The sequence below is a fragment of the Neopelma chrysocephalum genome, unplaced genomic scaffold, assembly GCF_003984885.1.
Source record: "Neopelma chrysocephalum unplaced genomic scaffold, ASM398488v2 Primary Assembly neopelma1_23b, whole genome shotgun sequence".
In the NCBI taxonomy this organism is placed as follows: domain Eukaryota; kingdom Metazoa; phylum Chordata; class Aves; order Passeriformes; family Pipridae; genus Neopelma; species Neopelma chrysocephalum.
This window is the reverse complement of record NW_020897692.1, coordinates 15948834-15963660: the sequence shown is the minus strand read 5'-3', so window position 1 is coordinate 15963660 and position 14827 is coordinate 15948834. Positions and strand designations below refer to the sequence as shown.

The window sequence follows — 14827 nt, the reverse complement described above, 5'->3', positions numbered from 1 at the left end:
TTTAGAATATAAAGTTTTCAGTAGAAAAGTTTCTATCTTGAACCAATCTTGCACTGAAAATGGACAACACCATGTCTAAATACTATGATTTCTGAAAAAGACAACAAAATATTACAATCAAAATATCATTAGATGAGTAGGAGAAGGGTACTGAGGTTTTGATAAATCTAATAGGGTTCTTAAAACAATAGTCAGCTGCTTTTCAGGGTGCTCAGATAGCAAACTCCCTGCTGATCACAGTACAGCATTTAGCACAGCTGGTAGTAAAGGATCAACTAATTATATTGCCAGGGAAAGATTTTCAAAAGACTTGATTTTGTTTGATGTTTGATTATCAGTTTATTATAACAGCACTCAGCAGTCCTCTGAAGTTAAACATCAGATGATTTTCTCTTTATGAAGTTCTTGGAGAAGAGTTGATAAGGGAATTTTTTTACAGTGGAAACTTAGTATCCTTGGGTAAGATCTCTTATTTCATAAAAAGAGAACACAGATGGAGTTCATTTTCATACATGGGAATATTCAGTGGGAAACAGATAAAGAGATAAGCAAACCTGGGATCAGAGGTATTTCAGATCCTAGATTTTTTTTTTCTCCTTTAATATACTTGTGAAGAAGATAATCTCTAGATACCACTCTGGACTTCTTCCCCCCCCCATTTTTTTTTTTCATAAAAAAGGGAAAAATATTTTCTTGGCAAGGAGTAATATACATCAATTGTCTGCCACTACACAAAGAGTTGACTTTGGGATTAGAATATACGTGGCTGATGGAGCTCTGAAGTCAATAAAAATTTTTCTGTCAGCTGCAGTGAGAGCAGAACAAGGCCAGGACTGAGTACTGTTCTGAAACTACTGCAAATATATATCGCATCTGCTTACATTTAAGAGTTAAAGGTATCTGCTATATGGATGACAGAAAATGGCTTCCTTACCAAAACTCATCCATATAATGATTCAGATTAATTATATGTATTTTATGTAAAAACATGTGCTAAAAGTAAAATGCAGGAGTTGCAAAATCATACATACTCAAAATTTAGGAAATGTCAGAATTGATGAATCATTCATTAGATTTATCTCTTCTTCAGCTAAATACCATAAAACAGTCTTTACCTACCATCACTTCATTCAATGCATGAGTGAGCATGAGGAAACTGGTCTGCTCTAGAGGTCCAGTAAAGGGAAATATGTATAAAATAAAAAAGGAACCCAGAAAAGAAGTGTTAGTTTTATGGTTTCATTTAAATATTGCACTCAAGAAATGAAAATAAATCATACTTTAGCTGAAGTTGGATTAGCAGGTAATTTTTTTATAGGTAGAAATCAATTCTTCCTTTTCTTTCTTTCAGAATCTTTTGTTTTAAGGTGGTATTTTCAAAATTTTTCAACAGTCAGCACTGCAACTGAATCCAATAGGAGTTGTGCCTCAAATTAAAAAGTAAATATTTGAAAGATACATAGCTTCTTTGATGACAAAAGTTACAAAAATATGTAATGAGGGAATAAGAAATGCTTTTCTCAGAAAAGGGTGTAGATGAGGCTTAAAAATTCATACCCAGAATTGTCTGGCTTTACTTTAGAGAGAATTAATTATTGCAATAAAAATTGGGTTGTGAAATTAGTCTCAGAGCTCCTTTTCAGTAATTGTCCTGATGCTTAGATTTATCCACCAGTACATGGATTAGATTGTCATCCTTTTACTGAAAAATAAATTTAATCTTAATTCTTGTGTGTTGTGTGGTAAGGACATATATGTGGGCAGTTTTCAAAGAGCGACTGATGACCTATAAATTTCACCATTTAACTTATTTCAGAATAATTTCCTTGTGGACCCATACCTTTCCGAGACCTTCTGCTCTATAAATCTGCTAAACATACAATTTACTGTATCTACTTCTCTCCAGTTAAATACTCTTTTGTAGAATTCTCTTCTTTATGAGTCAATGAACTTTCTGTAGTCCCAAGTCTCTATAATACTACTGCCAGTCTTTTAATGCTTTCAAAGGCACAAACTTCCTGTCCCACCTCAAACATAATGTTAGTCTCCATATAATGAAAAATCGAATTCAGGGTTATGCTTTCCACAAATAGGCCACAGTTCTCCATCCTCTTCCTTATATTGTTAAGTTCTTCACTTCTTTCCCTGCTGTCACTGATTTTCTCTGTCCGGACTCCTCATTGTGGGCAGAACTTATAGCACATCATCTGGGACCACAGTCCTGTGTCTTTACTACATTGATTTGCCACCTGTTCACAAGTCTCATTGGAAAGCCAATCTTTCACTTCCTCTTAATCTCCATTTCCTCCACTTTGCCACAGTTCCATTCAGTTCTGTAGAGTATTCCAAATTCAGTTCATGAAAAAGACAGCAGAAGGCTTTCACTGCTGTCGTATTTCCTGATATTGTTGGTTGAAGCTACAAATTTTCACATATGCTTGTATCTTCTTTCAAAAAAAATCAAATTAAAGTATTTTAAAATAATGTCATAGATTTAAAAAAAAATTGGAAATATGATACTTGTTTGACAAATTCAACTTTCAATTAGATAAGTAAAGCATAAGACATCATAATCCAAACAATGTATAATACTATATATAAAAATTAAGGACATTTTCCTAAGCCTGTAAATCAATGTTAAATTTGTGCATTCCAATGTTTTTGACTCAACTGGACTTATTAGAGCATAAAGGAGTATACCCAATGACTGTTTTCAGTCTTCGTACTGCTAGCTCTGTAGTACAAGGCAGAGGAGAGAAGTATTTCAATAGATCTTAAAAAAACTTCTATTGAAGGACTACGAAGACACTGTTCCTTTTTTTAAGCTAAATGTAAGTGGAAGATGAAATATTTCAAGGATGCAAGTCAAATCTTCAGAGCAGCACAGTGAGTTGTATTAGCAGTAATACTTAGTAGAAGTACTGCTGCAGTTGCTAGTTTTTTAGGTGAAGTCCAGCTGCTGTATAGCTCTTTTCTGGGATGTGTAATTGGCAATCTGGAACTTATTTGTCCAATAGCACATTCACAATTTCATCACATGGATTCTCTCAATGAAGTCAGTGCACAAGTTTAAGTCACATACAAGTCAATTTGAATTTATGTGACCTGGGAACCATTAAGAGGTTATAATTTGTTACATTCACTGTATGCCATTCCTGGTATGTAGTCTGACCTTCAGTTAAACTGAGTACTGATTCAGACCAACTTCAGTCGCAGACCTTGTTTGCTTTATTGAGCTTAGAGAATTTCCACTCCCATAGATATCTGAAAACTTTTCATTGTTGCAGGCCTATCAATCCTTTTATCTCATTTCAACTGTCAGACCACCTGCTATCATCAGCTGGGAGGAAAATCATCCTGAAGCACATTACTTCATATTTTGAGTGGCTCTGGATGTTTTAAAATAAATTATAGTTTTGGAGATCATTCTTTTTCTTTTCTTTTTAGCAGAAAATACAAAAGATTCTGTTTAACATGGAAACTAAGTGTGGATGACCAATTTAGGAGGTTATTATAGGTTAGTCCAAAGACCTAATTTCTTTTTGGGTAACATAAACTGTTAACAATTAGCTACTACTTTGTACTTTAGTTGTCAATGCCACAGTTCCTTCCAATTAATCCTCTTTTCACAACTTATTCAATGAGCTAACCTACTTGTGGGTTATGTTCTTGAAACATGATCCATGGAGTAGATCTCCTGTCTGTGAACTATGAATATTTTGTCTGTTAAACAAAAATAATAATAGCCTCTCTCTATCCTTCACATAAGCCTTCCCTACCACTTAAAATATAAGTTCCTAAAACATCTGAATTACTGAATTTCTATTTATTATGAGTCCTCTCTTTTCTGCCAATTTGAAAACAGAAGCCAAAAAAAATGTTTCTTCTTTAGGTTTGAATCAACAGTATTGTCTATTATTGTATTTGAGAGCTCATTTCTGTAACATTAAATTTTGTTGAAAGGGAAATAATTATGTTCTAAATCAACTCCTGATAGAGAGTTAACCAGAAGGAGGACATGGGATTGCAATAAAAACATTATTATACAGCTATAACTTTACATACAGTTTATATTTTTTATTTTACTATGTGGTAAGTACAGAGAAATAATAACTTCCAGAAACAAAGCTCTGAAGGAAACATCTACTGCAATTTTCTGCATGGATATATGCATACACTAAAGTGACAGCATTTGCATTATATTTGAACATACAGAACAGCACAGGGGAAAACCGAAGTCGGTGCTACTGTGAAGCTACTATTACTTTGTTTTTCAATGCAAATACCCAAAAATAATGTTTTATGTAATATAGACTAAATGTGGAATCTGATCTCTTAAAAAATTATTATAGATAACACCTCTTTGTGTGTTGTCTCTCAACAATACTTTGAATTAATCATTTTAATTTTTTTAAGAATTTGAAAATTACTCTGTGTAAACTCTACCTTACCGTAAGCATAGCCAGAGGATAATATTACTTTTTTTCATTACTCTTTAATAGCTTTTTTTTAGTAAAATATGTTACTGTTCATAACTTTCAGGTTTATTCAATTTTTATTCATATATTGAATGCAGGAAGCTTTCATCCCTTTTCTTTTCCTCAGTTACTGACGACTGCACCTCTTTCTTTTGCAGTGAAAGCGTTACAGCCTTTCAAACATTCTCATACTTCTATCATTCTATTATTTAATCTATCTGTTTGATAGAACAATTGCAAGTAATTCTTAGAGTTTGCATTGTTTTACATATTATTTCTTACTACAGTGAAAATCAAATCACTTAGACAGGTCTTAATCAGAAGGTTTTCATAGCTTACAAAAAAAATTAATTAGTGAAGTGAAACATATCAAACTAACCTTCAATCTCCATTTGCAGTATCTTAAGTCTTTTGTAGTCAGGCTACAAAACAAAATGACAATTTTGATTGAGCAGACTGATGACTAAGAATATATAGGATAGGCATCTGTGCTAATAGTACTAAAAGTTTTAGCAGATTTTACTTTTTGCTGGCCAAGGTGACCTAACGAAGGAAGTATCTATTCCAATTAGTTCCTTTTATCTCAGATTAGTTACAGGAGGTAAAATTACTTCTTCTTCCATAAAGCTTCTATAGAAAAGCACTTTATAGTTTGTTACACATTGTTTAAGTTGATGTTTTTGTAAGATGACTTTTCTGGTTTTTAAAAATCTTCTGTTAATTCTATGTTTGCTTATTACTGCGTAACACTCTATTTCCTTAACACCGCATGTGGCTAATATTTGGGAACTGAATAAAGAATAGATGTTTCAAATTTTATCTGAGGAACTCAGACATGGTCTTCTTTGACTACTCAGTTATAAACATTTGCCCTTACCTTCTAGCATATAGTCTTGGAGAACTCTGCTGTTAGAATCTTGAGAATACAATGGCTGTAGGCCTGCTTCTCTCTATAGTTGGCTAAGCGAAGCAATTTGTGTTTTTATCCTTCCTGCTGCTGCTTACTTTGTTTTACATTAGCATTGGGAATACTTTTTGAGTGGGAATTTTATAGTATTGAGAACCTTTATTATAGAAAAACCTTAAAATTCTGAATAAGGCACAGAAAGAAAGACTAATCCCTTACTGTATAGTGTTAGAAGCTTTGGTTGCATTAGAATGAAGGGGATCACATCTCTGGTGGGACTGGCCAATATAAACCTCTTATATAAATATTCTGCAGACAGATTTTACAAAACAGACCTTTCAAAACATCAGGAGCTGTGATTTCCTGCTATAAACTTCAACCAACATCCTTTTATAGAATTATCTTCTGTAGTAGGTCTGTCCGTTACGGAGTTAACTTTTTTCATAGCAGTACATAGCAGTACATACAGTGATTTGTGACCAAAACATTGTTGATAAGACAGCAATATTTTAGTCATTGCTGAACAGGACCCTTTTTTTGCCCACTCTGCCCCCATAGGAAGTAGGCTGGAGACGCACAAGAAGCTAAGAGGGAAGCGCAAACAGGACAGCTGACCCAAACTGGCCAAAGAGATATTCCATAATATGTAACATCATGCTCAGTAATGAGAATGGATGGGAGGTGGATTTTGGGAAGATTGACATTATTTGAAAACTGGCTGGGCATCAGTGCACACGTGAAAAGTGGTGAATCGTTGAATCACTTGATTTTTTAGTCTTTCTTCCTTTCTTTGTTCCTCCCCTTTCCTTTGTTTATTAAAGTATCTCAACCCACAAGATTTCTCCTTTTTGCTCTTTCTATTCTCTTTACTATTCTATAGTGACAATAGAGTGAGTCAGTGGCTATGCAGTGGTTAGCTGGCAGCAGGGTTCAACCCATCATGAGTGTAATTGGTTATCTAATTTTAAGGCTTTATATTATGAAACATTACCAATATCAAAAAGTAAGAATACATATTGCAAGTGTAATTCTGACAATGATAATTGTCTCACTTTGACCTAGCAAAATGCATCAAAGATATTTGAGCTGTTGGATTGCAGAATGGAGCTTTTATTAGAATAAGGGTAGCTGATTAGTTATTCCTGAGCCACCAGAGAGTCTAATGTGAATGACAGTGACTTGTGCTGGTATAAAATAATTCACTGGAATATAACTCTTGGGTGACTGGAACTCTCGGGTGCAGTAGAAAATCAGAGCCTCCTTAAGCTGATGGAGTTGTGTGTACTTCACTTATCCGGATCTTCCATCAGGTAAAATTTAGATTGGATATTAGGAAAAGTGTCTTCACCAAAAGAGTTGGCAAGCATTGGAACAGGCTGCCTAGGGAAGTGGTTGAGTCACCATCCCTGGAAGTATTTAAATAACATGTAGATGTGGCATTTGGGGACGTAGCCGAGTGGTAAGCTTGGCAGAGTCAGGTTTGGAGTTAGAGTTGATGATCTTAAAGGCCTTTTTCAATATAAACTATTCTATGATTCATCCCACAGTCCAATTACTTAATGCAACCTACTGTCTAGGGAGCCAAAGTAAAGTCTGTGAAGTATATATCGTAATTAGAGTGCATATTGGATTTCTTTCTCACATTCAGATCTTTGGTCCTTTGCTTGTACAATAAGGCTACTGTAATACGTCTTTGGAAGGAAATGGTATTTGATGGAGAAATTATTAAACTCCTGAGATCTCCATCTGTTTTTAAATCTTCCTTGATTATGCTTCTGTTGCTCCCTAACCTCTAGTTTTTTGCCTTTGAGAGGGGGAGAAAGAGACCCTTTAAATGCTAAAAATTCATTTTCTAGGGGATTATTAATTCAATATCTGTTCTTTTACAGCTGCTCTGGATGAAGAAGAAAAAGAAGAAATGGATCTTCTTCCATTTTTATGAATATATGTTGTGGTGGTTTGAAAAAAACCTTTCCCCCCGGGCTTGTGATAGTCTGCCCAGGGATGGTGTTTTTGATACTGGACCAATTAAAAACTTTGTACACCCTTGTGGAAATTACATGCTCTCAGAAGCGGAAAAGAAGAAGTTAATTTCCAACTGTGTAGCTAGAAGAAGAAGCAGCCATGCTTTGAACGTGCCACATGTGGGACAGGGGCCAGGAGACCCCTACCCCCCGGCTCCTGGCCAGGGGGGCCAGGAGCAGCACAGCTACTGAGAGAAGCCCCCTGAAGCTAGCGACCAAGGGGGACCCTGGAAGATCGGGGAGACCCCTGGGTTGGAGAGGGCCAGGCGACCTAGCCATGACTCCTTGGAGAGACGGCTGCAGCATACAGTCATGTAAGTGCTGAGGGGAGTCTCCCTCCACAGGTTTGGGGGAGCCCCTGGGCCCCCGCTGTCCTGGCCCAGCCAAGACTGCAGGAGTTAAACTCCCCAGGAGTTTTCCAGCTGACCTCATCACCTTTTTCCCACCATGGTGGGGAGGAGTGGTGAGAAGCTGGCTGGACCCTGCAGCATCAGCGAATTGGATCAGTGAATCTGAGAACAGAGCAGACGGAGAGATAGAGAGAGAGAGAGAGAGTCAGTTGGACTCAGTTCTAGGGTAAGAACTTGAACTAAACTAAAAGCCTAGAAATACTTAACCACGGGGAGGAGGGGTGGAAATCCCTGAGAATTCATTCCCCGGGGCCGGAATCTTCGGAAACAAGAATAGGGGATAAAGACTTTAACCCCTTGTACTTTGTGCTGCAGAAGAAAGAAGAACTCTAGCTGCAACAAACCAAAACTGCTGCCTTAAAAATAAGAGACACTTACCATTGCCACAGAAAATTAATTTGGAAGAGCTGTGGCCTGAAAGTGAAAAGAGGACTTCTCTTTTCTTTCTGGACTGTTTTTTGAAGGAAAGGAGAGACAATCTACGTATATATATTGTTTCACTATAGAAGAGATAGTTAAATTGTTACATATATATATACATATGTATATAAGTTAATAATAAATTGTAATATATTACCCTCCCCCTATACTAAGTTGTGTGTGTGTGTCTGAAAACTTCTCTCTCACATCAGAAAAAATTGTAACAAAAACCTTTTAAAATTAGCTTTTTAAAGTTCCTGTTTTTCAAACCACCACATTTTTATTTCATTGATTCTCTTTGCATCCATCACTGTGGAATCTTGGTGTATAAAACAGCATAATTTGAGGTGGGAAAAAATTCAGTACTCTTTGATACTGAATACAATAAAAAGGATACAGAATATGGAATAATATAGTAACATATAAACTGAATAATCACTTAGTGAGTAAGTTTTTATGTCCCTTTCTGGATACAACTTAATATATTATACATATGAAAGCTATTTCAGAAATTTATATAATAAATTTTGGTTTAAGTAAATATACCACAAAGAAGAATACAAAAGAAGAAATATAAATATTGAACAGCAATGCATTATTATTGCTATAGCAAAATAAGGTTAGCAATTCCCTATTTCTTGTCAATAATATGCTGATACTAACTTTTCAGTTTAGTAGAACTCATTCTGTATTAGTTGTCTTTAGCACAAAATCATATTGCTCTCAAAAATGCCAAAGAACAGTCTTCTAATGAAAAAAACATACAGAAGACTTTTTGTCTGTGCATTAGCCAACATCAAAATGAACACTTTTGTATAAATTTAGCCAACATCAAAATGAACACTTTTGTATAAATGGTTACTGTAATGTTGACAATGTTGAAAGAACCATTGAAGTCCAAAAAGGATCAAATACAAAGTCTAAGATGACATCTTGCTATTAAGTTTCTACAGTATTTATTTTCCATAGATACTAACTGAATCCACATACGTCAACTTTTTTTAATGTCATCCTTTCTCTGAAACAATGAGTTTGTATGAATCTCACCGATTTGTTGGGTCTCATACAATTTAAAACAAAATAGCAAAGGTCTACGACAAAGAAGATGAGAAATATACAGGAACTGCAGGAAAAAAAAATACAAAATTAATCAAGTAAAAAAAAAGGGGGGAAGGCATAAGAAGAAAAATCTAAAATAGTGTTAAAAATTGCAGTGTCAGGTTATGTTTTGCCCAAATGATTAAATCTTACTGGATTGATTTTGCAACTCATTTGATGAGGCCTAGTGGGTATTCTTGGGGGAAAAATACATTTACTTCATAAAAAATCCATAACTTTGTCAACTTCTGATATCTTATTTTTTGGGAAGGATGTTGTTTAAACTTTTGTATATACAACTCCATTTTATCAGTCTCAGTTATAGCATCAGCTGCAGTTAGGAGTAACACCTGCAATGTTGACATATACAATGGAATCTCATGGAGAATAGGAGAGCACATGCCTTGCAAGCATAATATTTATTTCTGGAATGGTCTCTAACCTAAGATGGCAGTATGTGTCCAGCATGAGAGCTTGAAATATTAATTGCAGTCTACTGGTAGAAAAATTCTCATTACAATAGCATCCAAAGACAATAACAAAAGTGTCAAGTTCTGTGATCTCCACATCAAGCATTTGATTTTGTCCAGGGTGTTTACTAGCTCTTGAAAAAAACCCACTATTATTCAATACATTAAGTGTTCTAACTGTGAAAAGAAGAAAAAACTCTGGAAATCAGAGTAGAGGATTTGAGAAAATTCTTTTGAAGCACATAACTTCGGTTTAAGTTTAGGAAACAATAGTTGCAGGCTACCAACAGGACTTGTCAGAAAGAAGTACAATTTCTTTATGCATGTACTAAAACAAAGAAGCAAGCAAACAAACAAACAAAAAGACAAACAAAAACCCCAAACAAAACAAAATCCCCAAAGCCCACACACCCCTCATGCACTTCAGGGCTTCTGGGATGGAATTCAGCTGAAATACAAACATCTTCAGCAATAATGCAGCAGTCAGTGGCACCTCCAGGGTTGTTCTGTTCACCCAAAGAGGAGATTTAAAAGATGGGGAATCGAATTGTGGATTGTGCTGGCACCAGTAAGGATTCTAGAATCTTTGGTTGGTGCTTAGGTGTTTAGCTTATACCATTCTGTAGTGGGTTGACCCTGGCCAGATACCAGGTACCCACTAAAGCCTCTCTCTCACTCTCCCTCTGCAACTGGACAGAGGAGAGAGAAAAAAAACAGTTAAGGATTCATGAGTTGAGATAACAGCTGGGAGAGGTCACTTACTGATTACCTTCAAGAGCAAAAAAGACTCCAGCTACCAAAACCAGCCACAGAAACCCACTACACATATACAGAAACCTACATTTAGCCATCTTAATATTAATCTGAATTCTACATTTATCAGTATAATATTCCCACAAGCATGCTGGGAGAAACCGGAATAAGAAAGAAAAAGCTGATCTTTCTTCCACTTTTTTTTTTTTTTTACCACACGCAATTTCCCTGACAGTCTGAATGTTTCTTAAGGGGAATATTTATACTGTATGGTCTTTGTGTCTCTGTTGAGTACATTGAAAACAAATTGGTTCCTGACAGATTCCTGGAAGGAGTGGCACAGAACATGGGCTACCTCTGGTGCTGAAGTTTATACAATGCGAATGTCTGTCTTCTTTCCTCTCACAGAGGAATCAGTTGATAGAATACTTTTATTTCTTAGATGAAAGAAGTATTTCATATTTCAGGAACTAATATAGCTGAAGAATTTTGAAAATAAATGCTGAAGTACTTAAAGTAAAGCCATTTTTTTGGGTAAGATACTTTTTAAGTCTCTTTGAAGCCAATGCCATTGGTGTAAATTAGTATTCCTGTCACTTATAATGAGGCCCTAAAGCACGCGTAGTTGAAAATTTTCCACTCCTTTTGAAGTCCCCGTATAACCACATTGACTCAATAGTTGCTTTTAAATGCTAAAGCATTCCTCTTTCCTACTGCCTATATAACAAAACAAATGAAAAACAGTGGCTGGAAAGCATGATTATAAAGTCCTTGATAAGTTTAGAACTCCCAAAAGTATTGCTTTAGATTTCAGAAAGAAAACTTAATAATTTTAATTTAAAAATATTCTCTACTGACCAGATGTAGATCAACACATGTAGAATTGTGTTCACAAGCATTGACTATGCAGTCATCAATGTCTTGGTCGCATTTCAGTCCTGCATATCCTGGGTTGCACAAACAATAGAAGCCATTGACAACTGCAACAGAGATAATATGTTAGTACTAATAGTCTTTTAGCATAACAACTGAATGTAGTAAAATTAGTAAGTTACAATTATGGCTACTGCTTGGAAAAGATTCAGACTGGCTTTACCTAAAAATGTGTATGTGTTAAAAAAATTGAAATAAATTAATTGTGGCATATCAAAAACGTTTTTAATATGAAAGCAGATTCATCTACTGCATTTTATCTTAACAACTGAAATATTTTGAAATAAGAGTTATAAATAAATGACCCATTACTAGCTTCTGAAAAAGTGATGGTATCTTATAAGTAATTTTCCATCACAAAACTGTCACAAAGTACATACGATTCTATCTTTGATACTATGCCTAAATGAGATGTGGCAGCTGAACAATAATTGGCTTGCTGGTTGTTTTTAATTTTTTTTTATGTGTGTGTAAGGAATGCCTCATATTGTACCACTATATTAAAGGAAAACTTGCTTGAGTTGAATTTTTCTATGATATATTTCTTAACAAGCGAATGATAAGAATCCTGTCTTTTTTTCATCATTAATGATCCAAATGGAGAGGAATCTTTAGAGTGTTACATCCATATAAGAAGCTCATGGCAACAATAATCGCACTTCTTGCAGGTCTACATTTATTCTAACTTCAAAGACATCCCTAGATTCTTCATTATCACTGAGATTTACCATAGAATCTATTCTGCCATTGTGTCTGTACACACAGTTGCTATTGTATTCATTAGAAGCTTTAAGTTGTTCAGCACAGGAGCATTATTCATCTGCTAAAAGCTTCCTAGCTTCCTTGGGATTCTGCTTTCTGCAGTCAGTGCACATAGGGTAGAGGAACTCAAATGTCCACATGATACAACTCAGGCCAGAGGCACCACAAAGACAAGCTGTTCCCAAAATATTTGACACTTTGTCATCATGAAGAACTTTAATGAATCTCATCTAAATTCCAGTTAAAAAATATCTCTAAAACAATGTAGAGTACAGAGAAAACATCTGTAAACTTACTAGGAAGTAGTCTTTATGAGGTAAAAGATTAAGTCACTCGCCTTATTTCCATGTATGGAATGACAGACTTCTTAAGACATTTTATTGATTTTTTTTTCTTTAACTAGGAGAGTTTCAGGCAATGATATTTAGTAATTTGGAGTCAGTTCTTTAAGATCACATCTGAAACCAGTAAGTTGATCAGACCTTGTGTGAATTTTTCTAAAAAAAAAAAAATGCTGTTCCAGCAGTGTTAATAGCCCAGATCCATACAGGGTTGCCTACATAACCTCTAGATGTCTTTCTGCTTTCCAGTCAGCATTTTAAGATTCTCTGAAAATTACTACTTCTACCTTTTTTTTTTAACAAGCATAGAAATTGTCTGATAGGTTGTAATAGCCCCATAAAACTTTCAAGTAAGTACTCTATACCTAGTGATTGCTACTAAATTTAGCCTGCCAATCCAGATAGAATATAGTAGGAAAATCAAGTTGCTTCTAAAACCTTTAAGTATATATTTCAATGAAAGAGTAAGTTACACAGTTACATGATAGAAGGTGCTTTATAGTAAACGGATACTCCATTTTGCGTCAGTTTGAAATTAAATTGAATTTTTTGACTTTTAAAATTATGACATACTTCCTAACTGCTCCATGAGCCCCTTTTCAGCACCTGAATATTCTCTCACCAAATGCACAGTGTAAGATGTGTTTGGCTAATTTAGGTATCAAAGGAGACAGCACAAATCTCATTAAAATTTCTCATTAGCTGCAATTCTGACCCCCTGAACACACAAACCTCAGTGCCCCGAGCTCAAGCATTTTGGCAAAAATAATCCTTTTGGTACAGGCTGTGGAGCTTCAGACAAGCTAAATTTCAGTAAATTATCCACTGTTCTCCCCAGAGCAGCTCAGCAGCTACAGACACTTCAACAGAAAGACTACTCTACATTAAAGAGAGTAACCAGACTGAACTCACTGTCATAGCAGTATCCGTGGAGGCAAGGGTTAGAACTGCACTCATTGACATTGATCTCACAACGTGGACCTGCAAAGCCCTTCACACACTGGCAGTGGAATCCAAGGGGAAAAACGTCCAAATTCATTTCTTCTATGCACACAGCTCCGTTCTCACAGGGATTGCTGGCCTCACAAGGCCTAAACTCACAGTTCAAACCTGAAAAGGAAAACGGCAAAGCTGTCAGTGTTTAACTAACGAATATGTCCCTGCAGCTGCTGCCTACTACAAGCTGTATTTTCTTTATAATCCTGGTTTAAATCAAGTTGGAGGGTCTCAGAGACACACATATGTATATTATCATGAAGAAACAGTTATTTGCTTTGTAGAATTGTAAAAAAAAGATAATTTTATCTGTTTTGTTTATATGATGAGAATGCATTTTAAAATCTTAATATCTATCTCATAGCTAGAGATAGGTATATCTTACGGTTTTGCTATTTACCCTCGTTCTCTAAAACGGCTCAAAAAGTGTATTTAAAAATAATTAATTAATTTTTATTGAAGCTTCCTGTTATTGACTCCCGATAAACTGTTGTCACAACTACTATGTGAACTGTTCATACATTAACCCATAATACTGAACATGAATTAAATGTGTGTAACCTTCTATAACTTTTTTGCCTGCAATCCATGACTGACACTAATTATTTTACTGAAATTATGTATTTATTTAATAATGAGTGACAGCCTTCATCATTTATAAAAATTCCATACAATAGAAAATCTTACACAGTCCCGTTGTACTCTTTCCTCTATTGTACTCTCATGTATAGCAAATTATATATGTTTATCTGGGTAATCCATGGAACTGTGTGATGCTGGATCTTAGTGTGGAGGGTGTGGATCTCAATTAAATCTTTAATTTAAAATAAATAGATCAAAAGAGATTAAAAGGTACTATACAATGAGACTTAGTTTGTTAGTAGATAAACAAGACTGATTGATTTTTTCCGGTACTGAAACTGGAAATGAGGAGGGCAGAGACAGCAGAGATCAAATGGGTTTTGGTTTGTAAAACCGCTTTCCTTTTCACTCAGTACTGCTAAAGGCAAGTCTGTTCTTTCAGGCTTAATTTCAAACAGAGCTCAGTGGCTCTCAGGACTGCAACAAACTGTGCACAAGGCCCTCTGAGCCCCTTTGAAGCCCCTCTGACTTTCTATGACTGCTAAGGCTGGGCTGCCTCCATGCTATGCTTTCTGGTGGAGCTTCCCAGGGTTTGTTGTACTCCAGTCCCTCTGCACACTTCACCAGTGTCCGTGTCTCAGCTCTGGTTGCCC

General features: G+C 35.5%; 1 protein-coding gene across 1 annotated transcript in view; it reads right to left on the bottom strand.

Annotated features, from left to right (window-relative positions):
- EYS (eyes shut homolog) overlaps positions 1–14827 on the bottom strand; it is an 868863-nt gene that overhangs the window by 520340 nt on the left and 333696 nt on the right. The window contains exons 20-21 of the mRNA XM_027698171.1: positions 13509–13706; positions 11419–11540 (exon numbers count right to left, since the gene is read on the bottom strand). Of these exons, the coding sequence (XP_027553972.1) occupies positions 11419–11540; positions 13509–13706 (320 nt within the window). The remainder of the gene's footprint in view (positions 1–11418; positions 11541–13508; positions 13707–14827) is intronic.